At 39.5% G+C, this 20,974-nt stretch overlaps 2 protein-coding genes across 2 annotated transcripts in view; one reads left to right on the forward strand and one right to left on the reverse strand.

Annotated features, from left to right (window-relative positions):
- The window catches only part of Abhd18 (abhydrolase domain containing 18), a 49,680-nt gene continuing 28,706 nt past the window's right edge, over positions 1 to 20,974 (forward strand). The window contains exons 1-4 of the mRNA NM_001025039.2: positions 1 to 54; positions 10,023 to 10,130; positions 11,159 to 11,243; positions 17,915 to 18,015. Of these exons, the coding sequence (NP_001020210.2) occupies positions 10,039 to 10,130; positions 11,159 to 11,243; positions 17,915 to 18,015 (278 nt within the window). The 5' untranslated portion in view covers positions 1 to 54; positions 10,023 to 10,038. The remainder of the gene's footprint in view (positions 55 to 10,022; positions 10,131 to 11,158; positions 11,244 to 17,914; positions 18,016 to 20,974) is intronic.
- Positions 5,299 to 7,546, reverse strand: Fundc2b (FUN14 domain containing 2B). Its single transcript, NM_001014251.1, has one exon. It carries the CDS (start codon positions 7,396 to 7,398, stop codon positions 6,946 to 6,948), a length of 453 nt encoding a protein of 150 aa, NP_001014273.1. The 5' UTR covers positions 7,399 to 7,546; the 3' UTR covers positions 5,299 to 6,945.

Consider the following 20,974-nt stretch of genomic DNA (forward strand, 5'->3'; position numbering starts at 1 on the left):
TGGTGCCCAGAGGCTTGGCGAGATCCCCTTTAGGTGTGCGTCCGCGAGCGGCCTGTAAGTAACAGCGGGTGCGCCGCTGGCTTCTGCGGACGTGCAAGGCGGCATGAATGCAGCAGTGTCCCGATCCGAGGGAGGGCGTTGGGGACCCCGGCGTCCCAATCCTGCTGGCCCGCGGCGCCTCACCTAAGGGATGGGACTGAGGAGTGGGACTGATCGTAGCTAGCCACTGTTGGCCCGCTGGGTCTGTACTTGAAGGGACTAAGCGTCGGGGCTGATGGCAGGGAGTGCTGTTTTCCCACTGGCCCCTCATTTGAGGGGACTGAGGGTCGGTGCTGAGGTGGCAACCAGCTGCTGCCACCTCGCTGGTTCCAGGCTGTGGAGCCTCAGCTTTGCAATACAGTCCCTCAGCAAACCGTACTTAGCTCCAACCCGCTGTTTTCAACCTGTCTTTAGTAAACACTCAACCAACTCAGATGCTGTTTACTTCCTAGTCGCTATCCCTGCGATTGGGCTTGTCAGCTAATTGGTGCCAGAAGTTATTGTGTGTCTCATGTTTTCTTAACTCTAGATAACATTGTCCTGTGATTTCATTGGATCACATCTATCCTAGGAGATGTGTAAAGCAGACATGTCTATGTTATTATGACCTGGGGTCGAGATAAGTTACCTGTTACCTCTCAGAGTTGGGACCCAGACTCAATTCTTGAATTCATATGAGCGCTTAAGGTTTGTCCTGCCCCAAGAGCTCTCTGTTATGTGGTATTGCCATCACTTCTCCTTAGATTTTTCATTTATGATCATCTAATGTGTAGCCAATCAGGCATACCCTACTAGAGAACAGCTAAACTTAACTGTTATCCTCCGAATCCAGTCCTAATTATTACACACTTCATTGTATTCAGTCCTGCAGATTTATTTATAGTAACAGAAATGCAGATTTGTGTAATTGGTTCCAAGACTACAGATGGGTAGAAAATAAAGTACTTTTTAAACCACGATATTCTTCCTGTGTTATGGTTATCTTTTCTAATCCCTGGACATTGGCACAATTTTTGGTGCTTATAGAATAGAACAAAAAATATTTAACTAGCATTCCATCAAGCAGAATGTGGTGTATGTTGAAAGAAATCTTACATGGTCCCCTCATTTCATCCCTACAATGGTTTTCTAAAGGGGAGAAGAATTGACACAGGTAGACAAAGAAGTGAATGGCTTAGAGGATTAGTAGATTGCTGAGGGCTGCACAGCAAACCAACAGTGGCTTGAATTCAAGAAGCAGGACTCCTCTGACAGCAAAACCTGTGCTGTTTACCACCAGGTTTCCTGTAAACAGAATACCAAGAATATCTTCTCAGATTTCTTAATAGAAGAGCAAGCATTTAGTGTGTATCTAAATGAAATCATTTGTAGCTCCGCATTAGGACAAGTATATTTTTCTACCTTACAGTTGAGGTGGCTCAAGGTCACACAGCTAGTGGAGAACTCAGGTCCTTCCATTACAGTCTCCAAGTGATGACTTCAGACAACAAAAACACATTCAGAGAGTACATAGACAAGTCCTGATGTCTAAATAAACTCATTTCTCAGAATGTATAAGTAGCAATCAAAGCAAACATGGGGAAGAAAGCGGTTTTTGTTTGTTTTTTGTTTCTTTTTTTCTTTTAAGATTTATTCATTTATTATATATAAGTACACTGTAGCTGTCTTCACACACACCAGAAGAGGGCATCGGATCTCTTTACAGATGGTTGTGAGCCACCATGTGGTTGCTGGGACTTGAACTCATGACCTCTGGAAGACCAGTCGGGTGCTCTTAACCGCTGAGTCATCTCTCCAGCCCCTTTTTGTTTCTTTTTAAGTAGCCCATCCAATAAGAGCAAAAGTTGAAGGTATTGAACCTTTCTGAATGTGCTAATCAAAAACATGGGACTTGTTGGCTATGTGTGCCTCAACTGCACCTCCTTTTCTCTTCTGACGATGCTAGCGATTGAACTAAGCCTTTCAAATGCTCATAGGAAAATTATCAACTGAGTTGTACACCCAACCCCTTGTTGGTTTTTCTTGAATGATACTTACATCCTTCCCAAACACTTATTTTCCTACTCTTCTTCAGTATAAAAGTAATTGAATTAGTTACCTAAGGGTAGCTGACACTTTTTCTGTGAGTGTGTGTGTATGTATGTATGTGTGTGATTTTAAAGTGTGAAATGGTTTGGTGAGATGATCCAGAGGTTAAAAGCACTTATGGCTCTGGCAGAGAATCAGAATTCAATTCCCCACATCTAAATAGTAACTGTCATCCAATTCTAGGGATCTGATGCCCCCCTTCAGACTTCAACAAGCATTAGGCACATACATACATGCAGGCAAATACTCACACATTTAAAAGAAACAAAAATTAGGTCTCTTTGGGGGTGGGTAAGAGGGAAATTAATGTACATGGTAGATTAAAAAATATTATTTTATATCCAATAAAAAAAGGAAAAATATTTTGTTAAAAAGTTATTTTGCAGTATACAGCTGCTATAGAGCATGTGAGGTCAGAGGACAGCTTGCAGGAATGGGTTTCTTACCACGATGACAATTTTGAAATTTACTTATGCCTTTGAGGTACACACACTTAAAAGTGTAGGAAGAACCACACAGCAGTAGCACACGGGGGAAGCAGAGGGAGGATACTTTCTATGACTTGGAGGCAAGCCAGGGCTACACAGAGAATCCCAGTCTCAAAAACAAAACAATCTATGAAGAAAAGTAATGTTTGTTTATATACTTAGATATCAAAGTAATAGATTAAAAAATACTAGATAGAGTAATATTAGTAGATGGTGAGTGCCATGTTAGCAATAAAGCTTATTTCTAGGAAAGACATTCTGTTCCTTGGCACTGTCATTGCACTCCTATTTTTGTTCCACTTTGTTTCTCCCCTTTACACTTGCTATTTAAAAACATAGATGGCCCTTGTATCCATCTTGCTTGGTGCTTTAAAATTGGCTGCTACTTCTACAGGATCTTGCTGGTGTCTTACTTGACCTCAGGGCTTTTAGTATCTGGAATAGCTCCAGATGGCACTTTAATGTAAACTGATGTTGTCTTTATCCCAACTTAGAAGATTCATAGTTCTGGATATTCTGAACGTAGCCAGCTCTGCATAGAAAGATTTTCTTAGAGGATATGGGAATAGCTCAGTGGGTAACAGCACTTTTTATACAAGCAGGAGGATCTGAGTAGAAGGCAGCAGCACTTTTGTAAAAGGCTGGTCACTGATGCATGTGTCTATACTACTCCCACCATCTGAATGATGTAACTGGCATCTAAATCTATATACACGCAGCACACACATACACACACACACACCCCCAAAAAGAAGGAACTATATCATTTAGAGATTCAGAAATTCATTTTTTACTGTTCTGAGACTGAAATGGGATTTAACAATAATACCAAATTTGAAAACCAAATACATAATAAGCTCTGTATGTGTTCGATATCTGTTCTTTACCTGTGAATTGTTGCTAGTAGGTAAATATAGCAAGGGAATATGCTGCCTCTAGCCTTGAAGTGGTTTATTACATAAGAAAACAAAGTAACTTGGGAAAATTTTGTTGTCTTGGGTTTAAAAACAAAAGGACTGAACAATTTGCTATATAGTGAATATTATTCATTACAAAATGATTGATAATTCTTTGTCATTATGTGCTTCAATCCACACGCAGAAATTAATGTAATTTTTAAAAAGTGCTCTTGGCATGTTGGCATTTGCCTTTAAAACACATGGGTCAGAGACAGATCTCTGAGTTTGAAGCCAGCCTGATCTATATAGTGAGTCCCAGGACAGCCAGAGCTGTGTAGAGGGAACTTGTCTGAAACAAACAAACAAACAAACAAACAAACAAAGAAAAAAAGAAGTCAAATAGTTCTTGGATACCTTACTGTTTCCTGTTGGAGAATATTTGGGTTTTGTTTCCTCACATAGAATTGATTTAGTGTCATCATGAATGGATATTCCAAAAGTGAATCATCCTAGTGTATGATACTAGAGAAAGACAAAAATATGAGTAATGAGTATATGAACCATTACAAAAGATCAAAGTAGTAAAATATTTGAATCAATGTTAGCTTCCTGTCTCTGTGACAAAATACCTCAAAAACCAACCTAAACCGAAAGAAAGAAATTAAACATTTTTCTAGTACAATGGAAACACCATGACCAAGGCAACTTCTAGAAGAGTTTATTTGGGGGGTATAGTTTCAGAAGGTGAGTCAGTGACTATTGTGGTGAGAATGTGGCAGCAGGCAGGTATGGTGCTAGAACAGTAGCTAAGAGCTCACATCCTCGTCAGCAATGATGAGGCAAAGTAAACTAACTGGGAATGATGTAGGTTTTTGGAACCTCAAAGCCCACCTCCAGTGATACACCTCTAACAAGGCTATGCAAGCCTCCTAATCTTCCCAAATAGTTCTACCAGCTAGGATCCAAGTATTCAAATATATGAGCCTATGGGGTCATTTTTATTCAAACTACCACAAAAAGGTTATCTGGGCTCAGGGTTTCAGAGTTAGTGTTCATTAGATGGCTTTGCTTTTAGGCCTGTAGCAAGGAAGAACATCATGACCCAGAATGTGTGCCAGAGAAGGTCCTTTCCAGTCATGGACCGAGAAGGAGGGAGATAGATACAAGGACACACAGAAGAGACCCAGGCTCTTGATATACCTCAAGCACACATACCCAGGAACTAAACCACTTCATAAGGTTGAGCCGCCTCCCTATAAACTGAGCACCAAGTCTTTAGCACACCCAGAGGACATTTCAGAACCAAACCATAATAACTGTTCATCATTTAGAGTTATATTTTGTTAAAATATAAGTCCATCCTACCCCATATATTAAAAGACCTGAGCTCATTGGCAGTATGGAACATTATTTTATCTTGTGTATGTATGTATAAACACATGTTGTGGTGTGTAAGTGGAGGCCAGAGGACAACTTACAGAAGTCAGTTCTCCTTTCAAACATGTATGCCCTGGGGATCAAAGAGGTATCAGGCATGGTGGCCAGTGCTTTTAAGGACTACTGAGTCTTCTCACCAGCCCTAGATTTTGTTAATTGGGTAAAGAATACACTGACTTAAATGATTTTAATAATTGTTTTAGTAGAATATGTATATAGTGGAGATATGGGGATTATAACATTTAAGAAAATCTTCCAGTCGTATAAGGTGGAGGTAATGATTAGAAGTTTGAGGTCAGCCTGGATTACATGCGATCCGGTTTCAAAAAGAAAAACATGAAAACCAATTTTCATTTACCTTTGTTTAATAAATGAAACACAAAGTACTAATGGCGAATTTACTGTGCAAAGGAGGTGTAAGTGAATGGAAGAATAGAAACATGATTTAAACACACTGTAAAGAGCCAGTTGGCTTATAAACAAGTGGTTCCTCAGGTCTATGGAGTCTGTTGTTTTGGTATGGTTTGTTGTTATTTTGAATTTGTATGGGTTCTCTATTCCCCTCTGGTGGAAATATGAAGATTTTATCCGGGTATTAAAGGTTTAAACCTATACTCAAAAGCTGAAAAGTACAGTTAGTTTCTTCTTCCCATGTAGCATACAGTTTCCAAGGTTGGTCTTTAAGGTCATTGTTTTCTGGCACTCACAGTGTCGAGTTTGGGCTGGACCCATGATTTTTCTTTCTAGTCAACAGAAAATGGAAACATCAATTGCACTCACACACTCGCCCTTTCTGCAGAGGTGTTAGACTCCCAGGGTGTACTCTCCCCCCGTATGGAGAAGTCTGCCGGTTTTGAGTTGTATGGAGAGAGCAAAGTCAGTGTGAGATGAAGAACTGTGGATAGCCTCCCAGAGCTGAGTGTGTCCTCTGCTGACAAAGGACAAAATGTGAATAAATCCTAAAGTTGCAAGTATACAAATTGTACCCCAAACCTAAGACCCCAAAGCAGATTCTTCTCCACTGAAGCGTCTAGATGAGAATTTCACACAGCTGATATTTGATTGAAGAAGACGAGGCCCTGATGCACGAAACACAATTAGATAGGTCCTTGTAACCTATTCCTGGAGGAAAAGGCAAATGAGAAGATTGAGAAGGGGCAAAGTAGACTCAAGAGGTGTGTTCTTCAGTTCTTTCTTAAGGTCCTGGGGCAGCTGTTCCTGGTGGCTTGGGCCTGTAATCCCACCTCTTCAGGAAGCTGATAAATGAGGATGCCAAGTACTAGGCCAGCTAGAGAAATTTAGTAAGATCTTCTCTCAAAATAAAAAGTACCCAAAAGGTTGAGACTATAGCTCAGGAATAGCCCTTGCCTAGTATGAGCAAGGCCCTAGGGGCACCCCAACCACCCCCTTCCAAAAAAGGACCCAAAAAATAGATCCTAGTATTTAAGTTATGGCCCTTTTTGAAGTGTCACACTTCTGAGTCATTAAGTAAGATAACTATTATAATTATAGTTTATTGGGGTAACTGGCAAGAGGAAAAGAAAGCATTAATCAATTTACTTGTAAAATTCTGTAAGGAGACTGTTCCCCTAAAGTAGCTGGCTAGTACATGGTACTCCCACAACTGTCCCTGCTGTGTTTTCTTTCTTCCCGTGCTCAAAGTCAAATATATTCAGTTCCTTTCCATGAAGAGCATAGTAAGGTAATTGTGCGTCGCTCTTCCAGCTCAACTGCTAGGGACAGGTCTTAAAGATGTTTTAGGGCAGATTGTACACACAGCAAAAGGACCGTTCTTGTTGGCCTCCAGATGGAGAGCATACTTCCCCCTTTGCTTGTCAAGCCCACAAAAGCCTGTGTAAAATTGCATGGGCAAGATGCCTATGGATGCGGTTCAGATTTACAATAGAGAGGAGGGCCTGAAGAGGAGGAAGAGTCTGGATTTTCCTAGGATGGAGTGTTGAGGCTGGTGAACTGTGGAAGTGAAGCGATACCCATTAGGATGCCATACCGAGCAGAAAGCCTCCAAAAAATCCTCCAGTAACTAAAACATTCTTCTTTACAAAGCACACCACCTCCTCGGCTTTGCTCTTGACTTCAGTTGGTATTTGGGCGCTCTTCCGAATCGTCAGCTGCTCCTTGGCTTTTTTCATGTCCTTCTCTACTCGAGTCCAGTCAACTTTGACATAGCCAGTATGGTTTGCAAGCTGGAGGAGAAAAAAGCCCCCTCCCACTGCTGTGGCAGCCAGCTTTCCAACTTTCTGGAATATGAAGCCAGTGCACCAGCCAGTGACGCCTCCAATGAGGAGCTGGGTCGCCACGCTGTATTTCTCACCTGAAGACCGACTCTCATGCCCGAAAAGCTTGCGCCACCAAGGCTGGTTTTTGCCAAATTCTGTAAGATCCAGTGCCTCATAAGCATCAAAGTGCCCTTCACTGGCGGACGTCATGGTTGTAAACTGGTTGCGGTTGGAGAAGTGTAGTTGGGCAGTAAAGGATGAGACTGAGAGCCACGGTTGCGGTTGTGGTGGTGGTCTTGTTCGTTGTCAAGGCCCGCTGGCTTTCAGCACGTGGGCAGATGTGTCCATTCCCACGGCCGTGGCAGAAGAGGGCTGGTAGAGCGCGAGCTTCAGCTTTCCCCCAGCTCCAGCTGCGTCACAAAGCCACCTTTGCCTTTATTTCGTAAGAAATAAATAAAAAACTAACCCAGTTGTGTGCGTTCAGATTGGTAAAGCAAAATATATTTTAAATAGTTGTTGAAGGATTTGAAATTTTGCAAAAGAAAATGGATTCCAATTGAATACTTAAACAAGAGATTTGTTAAGTACACCAAGGTTTTCTTTATATATAGCCTTTGCCTGCATATGTGACTTCAGGCCAGAAGAGGGCACCAGATCTCATTACAGATGGTTGTGAGCCACCATGTGGTTGCTGGGAATTGAACTCATGACCTCTGGAAGAGCAGTCAATGCTCTTAACCGCTGAGCCATCTCTCCAGCCCAACACCAAAGTTTGTTTTATACATTTAACTGGAAGCATTTTACAGGAAATTCAAATGAACGATGTCACATGAGAAGCGTTGTTCGTTTTCATTTTACAAGAGACACTCTGTGAATTTATTTGGGATTACACAGGTGATTACAACCCAGATGTGTGCACTGTGATAGATGTATCCAAGGAGACTGAGACAAGTGAAAACTTTTTAAAGTTCTCTCATTATATTATATCCTGAATGCAGTCTGTCTGTCCCGGGTCATGCCTGCCTCCCCCAGCTTCATCTACTTCTTTTCTCTTCAGAAAAGGGCAGTCTGCCTATACATATCAACCAAACATGGCACATCAAGTTACTAGTGAAAACTTTTAAGACAAAGGAAGTACAGATACGTCATTTAGAAACAAAAATTCATTGGTTACAGCAGCATGCTGCCAGCAGTGCTATGTTTGCTTGGAGAAGGAGATCGTCACAAAAGTAATTCTGATTTAATATTGTGGTGTTCAGACAGCAGGAACTATACACCCAGGGCTATCTATCACTGGAAAGACGTGGGCAGAAATAGGCTTAATGCAAAGCTGTGGGCTTGACAGTTTTTGGGATAGCCTAAGGAAAACAGGTATCCAGTAAAAATTCCTGGTTGTGAGAATTGTGAAGCAGTGGGAACAACTTGCTTTGCTGGTCCAGTGTCTGTCCAGTTGATGGTGGGTTACACTGTATACTATTCAAGGAAAACTTAAGGCATTCAGGAATGTTGCCTGAAATTCTAAGATTGGGAGAGCTGAAGCAAAAGAAATGCCACAAATTTGAGGCCAATCCCCAAGCTACCAACAACCTTGGACTACAGAGGTAGATATTATCTCAAAAAGAACAAGGCAAAGCAAACCTGAGTGTAGTGGTTCGTACCTATAACCCAGAGCTTGGCAGGCAGAGATAGAGGATCAGGAGTTCAGGGGTGACCTCCGTTACATAGTGAGTTGAATACAGACTGTACTGCTTGAGGCCCTTGCCCTAAGGAAGGAAAACATTAAATTGAACTTTTCAATGTATCAAAACGCAAAGTCCAGGTAGAAGTCATTCAATTTTTTTGAAGAAATAAATATTAAAGTTTATTGATACAAATGTAATGTTTCATATCATATATCTGTACAGTTAAAGTTTAATCTGAATCATGTGTCATCCATACATATCTGAACTTTATCTTTATTTTTATAGTGTTGGGGATCGAACCTGGGGTTTCATGCCTGTTAAGCAAGAACTCTGCCTCAGTGACATCTTTTAATTGGGAAAGGTTGAGCTAGATATTAAAATTTTCTGAGCAATGTTTGAGAAATAAGCTGGGTGATGGCGGCACACACCTTTAATCTCAGCACTCAGGAGGCAGAAGCAGGGGGATCTCTGAATTTGAGGCCAGCTCGGTCTGTAGATCGAGTTCCGGAACAGCCAGGGCTGCACAGAGAAACCCTGTCTTGAAAAAAACTAAAAAGGAAAAAAGGGGAAAGGAAAAATATTTAGAAGTAAACAGTATCCAACTCGAGGTACTACTTACTGTTTGTTCACTGTTAAAGAGTTAGTACGGTGAGCCTGCTAAATCTTGAACATTTTATTATCCCTGAAGTTGAAGTTTGGTCCTTTCCATACATGCAATGTGGCTTAGGATAAATAGCTGTTTTCTCTGTGTCTCAGTTTCCTCTGTATAACTCAGGCAATCTTTTTCAAGTGTCCTTGTATAGCTTAAATAAGAACATGTAGTTGTGTGGTAAATTAAATAGTGCCTGGCTAATACTACAGTACTGTGTGGGTATCATAGGTTAATCTTGCTTTCCAACACACTAGCTCCTTAAGTCACCCCTGCACTTAAGATGAAGAATTCATCGTTTAGTTAGGCTTTAGACTCTTCATTTCTCTACTTTATATCCCAGTTCTTCTAAATCTCCTACTATGTTTCTACAGGGACAGATTCCGGAATTTACTCTTCAGTCTTTAATTTTGCCTGGTATTCAAATAAGTGGTTAGAAAGTTGGCCTGCTGCCTTGATGGCAAGTAAAAATATTTTCAATTAATTTTAAATTTTACTTCTAGATGCTGCTTGGCACTCATGGGTGTAAGCAAGTTAGATATCCTATACCGGAGACTTCTCCTCACCAAACTTTTCATCAGAGGATGGGGAAGGCCAGAAGATCTCAAGAGGTAGAGTGTGCATGCGTGCGTGCGTGTGTGCGTGTTTGCGTGTGTGTGCGTGTGTGTGTGTATGTGTGTGTGTGTGTGTGTGTGTGTGTGTGTGTGTGTATGTTTCATGAGTGCGTGACTGTTGAGTTTTGTGTACTTGCCTGCATGTTACGTGTTTGTGTACCACCTCTGTGCCTTGTGCTTGTGGAGGTATGAGGGGTAGAAAGTGCTCTGTACTTAGGGGAGGAAGAATGTTTTTTAAATTGTTTTGTTTCATAAGCAATCAGCTGCGTTAATATAAAATCTAAGTTTGTGTAATTGAGTACTTTGAAACTGGACCTGGAGTTGTGAGTGATTGTGAATCACCACGCGGGTGGTGGGAACCAACCTGGGTCTTCTGCAAGAACAACAAGTGCTCTTAGTACTAAACCACTTCTCCAGCCGTTGGATGCTTATTTTTAATTTCTTGTTTTAATATATATTTAAAATTTTATCTTAGTTACAATGTATTGTAGCTTCAAATCTAGGGTGGTTTATTGATGAAATTGAATACTGAACTTCATAAAAATTTTTTCTTTTATCCTCTTAGTTATTTTTGTACACTTTAGCATATAGCATCATGACTTGGGTGCAAACAAGTTTTTTCGCATCACTCATTACTACCTATACCGGTTGAAGTTGTGTGGTTTCCAGGCACTAATATTCTTTGGTAACTTCAATTTTCAGTGACTGTGAAACTGGAATACACTAGAGCTCATAGCAAAACCTGGACCTAAGAAAAATTATTTTCAGAATTGGCCCATTTCATTGTGAATCTTAAATGTGTTTATTCTGCACAATTTTGTTTCTCATTTTAAGAGAAGCTTTCCAGTTCCTAAAAGAGAGAAGAAACAGTATCCTTTTGTATAAATGATAAAAGTTAAAATGAATATGGCCTCTTAATTGAATTTGCTAATTTTAATCATGGTTCATCACTCATATCATAGTAGGTCTAATAGGTAACACAAAAGGCTTATTTTTTTTTAATTAAAAAAATTGTCTCCTAACAGACTCTTTGAGTTCAGAAAGATGATTGGAAATCGAGAAAGGTGCCAGAACCTGGTTTCAAGTGACTATCCGGTACACATCGATAAGGTATGTAAGAAGAAACCAAGTGTGGAAGTCCTGTAGCAGTCACCCTGAGACAGTGCACTGGAGCATGTATTCATAGTTCTGTCCCAGCCACAGTTTAGTTTCATTCATAAGTAGTGGGGAACATATGTTTAGCGCTTGCCTGAATACATAGTATTTAGGCTGCATTTTTCTGAGTTTCATTTTGTATCCTTAGGCTCCTGAGGGTTCAGTTATTCAACATTAAAGAAGAATATTAAAGAAGACTAGTAAGTATTAAAAGAAAGCAATCTACTTGGAGGTTGAGCACAGTAGGCATGTTTGCAATAGCAGCTATTAGGAAGTACCAGGGAGCTACAACAGAACACAGTGCTCGGAGAAGGCTAGAAAGTGCTCTGAACTTAGGGGAGGAAGAATGTTTTTTAAATTGCTTTGTTTCATAAGCAATCAGCTGCTTTTATGTAAAATCTAAGTTCGTGTAATTGAGTACTTTGAAATAATATCGAAGGGAACTAAATGGTGGGTTTCACAGTCCATCCCTGATCTGCAGGTGAAGTAAGTATACTTGTATCTTTTACATATTGAATATACTTAGATCTCCTTCATCAAAAGTTCCTCAAATCAAAACAAAACAAAAACCACATAGAAACTGAAAAATGTAAGCCTTTTCCACAACTAGAATATTACGTTTGGTCAATATTTTAAGAATTTCTGTATGATTCAAACTTTGGCAAATATTTTTCTCTTTATAAAATATTCCATTTATAAAAAGATCCCTACCCCCCTTTTTTGGCTGTTCAGTTGGCTTGTTCTTTGTATTTTTTTTATTGGATATATTTCTTTATTTACATTTCAAATGTTATTCCCTTCCCTGGTTTCCTGTCCATAACCCCTCTATTTCCTCCCCTATAAGGTGTTCCCCCTTCTCTCCCCCTCCCCCCCTTTATCACCCCCTACCCTCCCCACAACAATCCCCTGCACTGGGGGTTCAACCTTGCCAGGACCAAAGGCTTCCCCTTCCACGGGTGTCCCAATAAGTTTATTCTTTGCTACACATGCAGTTGGAGCCCTATAGTGGTTTAGTCCCTGGAAGTGCTGGTTTGTTGGCTTTGTTGTTCTTTTGGGGTTGTGAGCCCCTTTAGCTCTTTAATCCTTCCTCAATTCCTCCGAAGGGATCCCGTTCTCAGTTCGGTGGTTTGCTGTTAGCATTGACCTCTGTATTGGACATGTTCTGGATGTGTCTCTCAGGAGAGATCTATATCCAGTCCCCTTTCAGCATGCACTTTTTAGCTTCATCAATCTTATCTAGTTTTGGTGGCCGTATATATATGGGCCACATGTGGTGCAGGCTCTGAATGGCTATTCGTTGAGTCGCTGCTCTAAACTTTGCTTCCATATCCCCGCCTATGGATATTTTTGTTCCTCCTTTTTAGAAGGAGTGGACGCATCCATCCACATTTTGGTCTTCCTTCTTCTTGAGCTTTCTGTGGCCTGTGGATTGCATCTTGAGTAATTCGAGCTTTTGGTCTAATATCCACTTATCAGTGAGTGCATACCAAGTGTGTTTTTCTGTGATTGGGTTACCTCACTCAGGATGATATTTTCTGGTTCCATCCATTTGCTTATGAGTTTCATGAAGTCATTGTTTTTGATTGCTCAGTAGTACTCCATTGTGTAGATGTACCACATTTTTTGAGTCCATTCCTCTGTTGAAGGGCATCTGGGTTCTTTCCAGCCTCTGGCTACTATAAATAAGGCTGCTATGAACATAGTGGAGCATGTGTCTTTGCTGTATGTTGGAGCATCTTTTGGCTATATGCCCAAGAGAGGTATAGCTAGGTCCTCATGTAGGATTATGTCTAATTTTCTGAGGAATCTCCACACTGCTTTCCAGAATGGTTGTACCAGTTTTCAGTCCCACCAACAATGGAGGAGTGTTCATCTTTCTCCATATCCTAGCCAGCATCTGCTGTCACTTAAGTTTTTTATCTTAGGCATTCTGACTGTTGTGAGGTGGAATCTCAGGGATGTTTTGATTTTCATTTCCCTGATGACTAAGGATGTTGAACATTTCTTTAGGTGCTTCTCAGCCATTCTATAATCCTCAGCTGAGAATTTTAGCTCTGTACCCCATTATTTAATAGGGTTATTTGGTTCTCTGGAGTCTAACTTCTTGAGTTCTTTGTATATTTTACATCTTTGTACATCTAGCAGATGTAGGATTGATAAAGATCTTTTCCCAATCTGTTGGTTGCCATTTTGTCCTAATGACAGTGTCCTTTGCATTACAGAAGCTTTGCAATTTTATGAGGTCCCATTTGTCAGTTCTTGATCTTAGAGAATAGGCCATTGGTGTTTTTTTCAGGAAATTTTCCCCAGTGTCCATGTATTTGAGACTCTTCTCCACTTTTTCTTCAATTAGTTTGAGTGTATCTGATTTGATGTGGAGGTCCTTGATCCACTTGGACTTAAGCTTTGTACATGTTGATAAGAATGGATCAATCTGCATTCTTCTACATGCTGACCTCCATTTGTTGAAAACGCTATCTTTTTTCCACTGGATGGTTTTAGCTCCTCTGTCAAAGATCAAGTGACCATAGGTGTGTGAGTTCATTTCTGGGTCTTCAATTCTATTCCACTGATCTATCTGCCTGTCTCTGTACCGATAACATACAATTTTTTATCACTATTGCTCTGTAATACAGCTTGAAGTCAGGGATGGTGATTTCCCCAGAAGTTCTTTTATTGTTCAGTATAGTTTTCGTTATCCTGGGTTTTTTGCTATTCCAAATGTATTTGCAAATTGCTCTTTCTATCTCTATAAAGAATTTAGTAGGAATTTTGATGGGGATTGCATTGAATCTGTAGGTCGCTTTTGGTAAATGGCCATTGTTACTATATTAATCCTGCCAATCCATGAGCATGGGAGGTCTTTCCATCTTCTGAGATCTTCTTCAATTTCTTTCTTCAGAGACTTGAAGTTCTTGTCATACAGATATTTCACTTGCTTGTTTAATGTCACATCAAGATACTTTATATTATTTGGGACTATTGTGAAGGGTGTCATTTCCCTAATCTCTTTATTAGCCTGTTTATCCTTTTAGTAGAGGAAGGCTACTGATTTGTTTGAGTTAATTTTATACCTTTTTTTCTTTTAATAATGAAAGGTTTTAGGTCCAGGCAGTGGTAGCACAGGCCTTTGATCTCAGCCTTCAGGAGGCAGAGGCAGGCAGATCTCTGTGAGTTCAAGGACAACCTAGTCTACAGAGTAAGTTCAAGGACAGCTAGTACCATACAGAGAAACACTGCCTCAAGAAACACAACCCCCACCCCCCAAAATATTATATACACACACACAGACAACATATACATATATGTACATGAATGTTCATATATGTATGTATATGTGTATATATACATATGTATACTTTTTACACGTGTGACTGTGTATGTGATCGCATATATATATATGCATTTTCCGGGTGTGTCTCTTGGTAGGCAGAAGCAGTAGGATCTCTGAGAGGGCAGCTAAGGCTACAACAGAGAGACCCTATTACAAAAATAAAAAAGAAAATAAGTCGTAGGCTTTTCTGGGCTGAGGAGATGACCCAGTCTGTGCATCCTTATTGCACAAGCATGAGGACCTGGGTTGATATTCCCAGTGCCCGCAGACAAGCCGACCATGGAAGGGGGACACTGGAGAAACAAGGACAGAGGAGTCTTGGGGCCTGCTGATCTAGTAGAGACTGCAATCTCTAGATTCATTGAGAGACTAAATTTCAAAAAGTAGAGCATCCTGGCATGGGAGAGATTACCTTTAATCTCAACAGTAAGGAGTCAGAAACAGACAGATCTGTGAGTTCCAAGCCAGCCAGTCTGCTTAAGAAGTTTAGGACAGCCATAGAGGAAGACAACCTGCGATGACTTCTGTTCACTATACGTACATGACTAAGTATGCCCACATATTCAGGTAGACAAACACCCAAGCACACAGTAAGGGAATACATGCACAAGTAAACGTACCAAGAATAGAGGCTTTTAAATAAGTAGAGTGTGCCAAGTGCAGATCAAGCCTCCTTTTATCTCTGGAGTCTCCACCTCCTGATCCTGATTCTGTACAGCCACAGAGGATACAATTTAAGGAAGGACACCCACCCACCTCAGGGTTTAAAATTTTAAATTATATAAATTATACAGTGGAATGTTTTACATTTGTTACCTAAGTGTATAGCCATTAGCTATCCCTTTTTTTAAACTATTTTATTCCATAACATTTTCATTGTCCTTAAAGACACTCTGTCGCTCTAGCTATGGTTTCTGACAGCTTCTGTTCCCACTGGCAGTTACTAACTTGCTTTCTGCATCTATGGAGTTTCATATTTAGGACATTTTAATAAATGGAATTTTGCAATATGTGACCTCAAGTGTTTGGCTTAGAAAGTATTTTTTAGCTTACTAATTTTCATTATTATGTTGCATGTCTGGTCTTTGTGGATAGGCACATATGCCATCTCATAAATGTCAATTATTAGATCAGAGCACAACTTTGTAGACATAGTTGTATCCTTCTACCTTTAAGTGGTTCTGGGACCTGAACTCGGGTGACCACTCTAGTAGCACAGGTGCATTTGCCCCCTCTTGCCCTCTTAGTATGTTTATAAGGTGCATTTGCCCTCTCTTGCCCTCTTAGTATGTTTATAAGGCTTGTTCACGTTTTACCATGCATCAGAATTCTTTTCTGTGACCATATACTTTCTTATCTGCTCATAAATTCTAAACATCTGGGTCGTCTCTACTATTTTGGGGCTATTATGATAAACTGTGAACACTCCAGCATAAATATTACACGAACATCCTATGGGAGGTGGTTCGGTTGACTATACCTGTGAGTTTATATTCCTTCATATGGTAACTCTGAATCTAACCTCAAAACTCCAGACTCTTTCACAGAGTCTGCACTGTCTTACATCCCCACCAGCATTGGACAAGAGTCCCAGTTTGATCAGATTCTCACCAACACTTGTACTTATCCCAGCCCATTAATCAGTGTAGAATTTGGGGGAGCCGAGAATATAGATCTGTGGGTAGGGTCTTTGCCTAATTTGCACAAAGCCTGAGGTTTAATACCCAGCACTGCATTAAAACTGTGGTGGTGGCATAGATCTGTATTTCTAGAACGTGGGAAGTGGAGGCAGAGGATCTCAGAGATCCAACTGTGAGTGCTGAGATTAAAGCATGCCCCAAAACACCCACCATGGTTTTTGGGTTTTACTTTTAAAGATTTATTTTTATTATTTTAACTGTGTGTGTGTGGAGGTGGTATGTACACATGAATCCAAGTGCCCATGGAGGTCAGAGGGAGGTGTGGGATTCCTTCCCCTGGGGATGTGGCTGCAGGCAGTTGTTAGCTACCTAATGTGGGTACTGGGACTCAGATTCAGGTCCTCAGGGAGAGCATGTGTGCTTTTAACCGCTGAGCCATCTCTCCAGATCCCCGTTTTTGTTTTTTTAATGGTGGGGCCAAGGAATGTAGATGATTGGTAGAATATCTCCTGTATGGAAGAAAAACAGTTTACTAATCTTAATTCACAGATACAAAAGACTGAACAACTGCAGCCACTGACATGGATGGTTTTGGGGGTTTTTTGTTGTTTGTTTTGTTTTATTATAGTCAAAATGTGTGTTACCTTCCTGCTACTTTAATTTTAGCCTTTGACTTGAAATAGGATTTTTTTATACTAAAAAACTAATTTTCTGAGAAATAAACTTAGGTATTGAATGTTAGCAAATTGCCTTTTTTATTGTTGTTGTTTGAATTTTTTTTTTTGAGATAGGTCTTGATACATAATCCAAGCTAGCTTTGAACTCATGAGCCTCCTGCCTAGCTTCCACATGAAGTGATTTTAAACATGTTGCCACAGCTGCCTAAAAATTGCCTTTACTACAGAAAAAAAAATAAAAAAAATCCCATTTTGTCCTTACATAATGCACCAGTATGATATCACATAATGAAATGTGTTATCAAACCACCATGAACACTTGATAGTAGCTTAGATGGCACCAAATTATTGTTGCTTCCAAATTGTACGTTTGGTGGCTTTTATATAGTTGAATGCTTTTGACTGTTTTTGTTTTTGTGGTACCTAGAGTTGAATACAGGGTCTCCCTACTTGCCACATGCTCTATACTAAGCCTTACTCCCAGCCCTGTTGAATGGTACTGAATTTCTCTAACTTGTATTTTATGAGATATTGCCTGCCAGTGTGTGAATTAAATTTATTATTTCCCAACTATACTGTAACATAGAAGGAAAACAAATATTTGTGAAGCTGTCTTTAAAAAGGCACAATGGATAATTCCCTATCAAGTAAATATAAATGGAGGACTTTGAAAGAAAAGCATGAAATTTTTCAGAAGGTATCAGTTACATAGCCATTAAATAATTATGACACTATAGATAGTCTTGGATAAAAATATATCTTTTGGTTTAAAAAATGGGGTGAAAAGGAAACACAGTAAGCAATGAAGAAGTTTTGGTTCTGAGGATGTAGCTCAGTTGTAGGTAAAACAATGTTCATATGCAGGAGCTATGTTAGTGATTAGTTGAATAGAATTTTTATCAAAATAAAAAAGGCCATGATAGACCTATATCTTACTCTACTTTGTATACACCTCAGTTTTTTTTTTTCTTTTAGGTTGAAGAACAGTCAGATTGTAAGATCCTAGATGGACACTTTGTTTCTCCCATGGCCCACTATGTGCCTGGTATCATGCCAATTGAGTCTGTTATTGCAAGGTAAGAATCTGTTTGGCAAGCAAGATGAGTGAGTGGTGTCTGGCAGCAGTGTCCAGAGATCCTTGAGTGCATGTAAGTGCTGCTTGTGCTTACAGAGTCTGGGTGATGCCTTAAATGTTTCCTCCAGGAGATTAATTACCCTCGCATGCATAGTTACTGATATCAAGGTGAGGTGAAAGCTTAAGAAGTCAACACCATTTTCATAAAAATTCAGATATGCACAGTCACATAGAAATGTTTCCAAAGGATTTTAGTCATATGTCAGCTCCCCTCATTTCTAAGTAGAATTTGCCATTTAAATTTTCACTTTGAGGGGTAGTGAGATAGCTTACCGGGTAAAGACACCTGACCACACCTGATGACAATTCCCAGGACTTGAATGATAAAAGGAGAGAGTTCCCACTAGTTGTCCTCTAACTTCCCACATGTGTGCCCACACACCCCAAATTAACAAAATTTCATTTTAAAATTTCTATGATGATGGGACCCTAGGATGGCCAGGGATACCCAGAAAAACCCTGTCTCAAAAAAATAACAGAACAGACCCAACATAACTGTATTTACTTGTAGCTTTCAGTATTTTTCCTTTGCTCTAAGATAATTATTATTTAAAATTTTATCATTTAGTTATTTATTTTATATGTGTGGGTGTTTTACCTGCATGTATGTCTGCATCATGTATGTGCTGGTACCCAAGAGGCCAAAAGAATGTGCCATCTGGGACTGGAGTTACAGATATCTGTGTCTTGCCATGTGGGTTCTGAGAAATGTGGGTCGTTTAGAAGAGCACTGTGTTCTGAATGCTGCCCTGTTTTCCCAGATCTGTTTTGTTTGTTTGCTTTGGTTTGGTTTTTGGTATTGGGTTTTGGTTTGATTTTTTTTTCTTTTAATAAAAGCAAAATAAAATGCAAGCAATGTATAGAGCAAAAAACAAGGACTTTGACATTAAACAGATCTGGACTGAACCCTGGCTCCACTACTTATTAATCCAGTGACCTTAGAGCCAGGTATTCTTCTGAGTCATATATTGTAAAATAGAGATGACAATACTTCATCCCACATGGTTATAAAAGGGCTAAATGATATGAGGAATAAAATTGTATTCAATGACTATAAAAGGGCTAAATAAACATGTAGTTCTTTAGACTGTATATTAATGGTATATATGGTAAAGGAATTGCTATTTCTACATACTGTAATTGTACTCTCTGGATCTGTGTCCTCTCGTATCCTCTCAGTATTAGCTAGAAAATTGTATAGGTATTAGCTTAGAGAAAGGGGGAAGAACTTGGTTAAAAGGGCATGGTTAACATGGCTTGAAGGAGGAAGGAGAAATTCAGTCTAAGAAATAATATCATTTCAGCATTTATTGGGAGTTAAGGGAGTTCTTTCTTGTTGATAAGAAGAACAGTAATAGTGAAATAACCAAATTTAACTCTGCAATAGCATTTATTTTTTGTTTTTAAAGAGTATTTGAGACGTAATCACTAAATAGTCCAGGCTAGCCTCAAAACTGTCAAGCCTCTTGTTCCAGTCTCCTAGGTGCTGGTTTGCAGTCACATAATCTTAAAGCATCACTTATTTTGATGAGTAAAAATTCCCAACTGATGCACATTGATGTCTGGTTTTCTGATCTTTACCTGGTTGGGGCCGGGTGGGCATAGTAACTTATACTATTGCATTAAGGTCTACTAAAATACAAATAAGAGAACAGTATTAATAATTGCCACACGAAGAAATCATTGCTATTTTATGTCTATCATCATCTTTTTTCCTTGGTGTTCACATTTAAGACTGCTTATTTTCATTTTGGCCTAACTAATCAGTGAAGGTAGTCTGTCATTTTATTAAAAGCTGGTAGGTATTCCCTTCTGTGGCTCTACCATAATTCCTAAATCTCCAAGGCACATACTTAAATGGCATATTTTGTTCCTTAAAGCAACCTAAGATCTTTCCATGTTTTTTATTTTTCTTTTTTCATGGAATTTCTAGATTTGTTGGGGTTTTGTGTATGTGTGTGTGTGTGTGTGTGTGTGTGTGTGTGTGTGTGTGTGTGTGTTTTATAGTTTTGTTTGAGAGATCCTCTATTTTTTGTCTCTGTTTTTTGTTTTTGTTTTCCTTTTTTTTTTTTTTTTTTTTTTTGAGACAGGGTTTCTTTGTGTAGCCCTAGCTGTCCTGGAACCCATGCTGTCTACCAGGCTGCCCTCGAACTCAGAGAACCACCTGAGCATCTGATGGTCTCCAAGGGATCCAGACACACATGCACAGTTATATACACATACATTAAAAAAAAATCTTAAAAAATATAATTACCATCTTTGTGTCAGGCATAGTGACACAAACTTTTAATCCCAGCACTTTAGAGACAGAGGCAAATGGCTCTGTAAGTTCCAGGCCAGCCTGTCTACAACAAAACAAAACCTCACTATGTAGAGACTGACTTTGAACTTGTGATCCTGCCTCCCAAGTGCTACATCACAAGCATGTGCCACCATCCCTAGAGTTAACATGCACACAATTAGATATTAAGAATACTGTTTTAAGTATATGTGTGTGTCTGTACATAAAATATATAATGCATATAATACATTGTGTGTGTGTGTGTATATATATATATATATATATATTACATTATGCATGAGTGTTTTGCCTGCTTGTGTGTGTACCATGACTATGCAGAAGTTAGAAGAGAGGCACATCCACATCTCTTGAAACTAGCATTATGGATGGTTAAGAGCCACCATTAGGTGCTAGCAACAAGTGCTCCTAACCATTGAGCCAACCTCCAACATTGTTTTATATTATCTTGAAGTATTAATAAATGGCAGTAAAACACACTAAGAAAATTAATAGTATATCTTTACTTTATTCTGATGGTTTTACCAGTAATAAGAATGAATTATTTGTGGTCTTAAATGTAAACATGTTTTTAAACCATTCTCAGAGTACTAATGTGCTA

This window comes from Rattus norvegicus, chromosome 2, assembly GCF_036323735.1.
Source record: "Rattus norvegicus strain BN/NHsdMcwi chromosome 2, GRCr8, whole genome shotgun sequence".
Lineage (NCBI taxonomy): Eukaryota > Metazoa > Chordata > Mammalia > Rodentia > Muridae > Rattus > Rattus norvegicus.

What these genes read in the sequence shown, in the direction of transcription:
- Fundc2b (NM_001014251.1), bottom strand. Translation starts at nt 7,398, where the DNA reads ATGACGTCCGCCAGTGAAGGGCACTTTGATGCTTATGAGGCACTGGAT.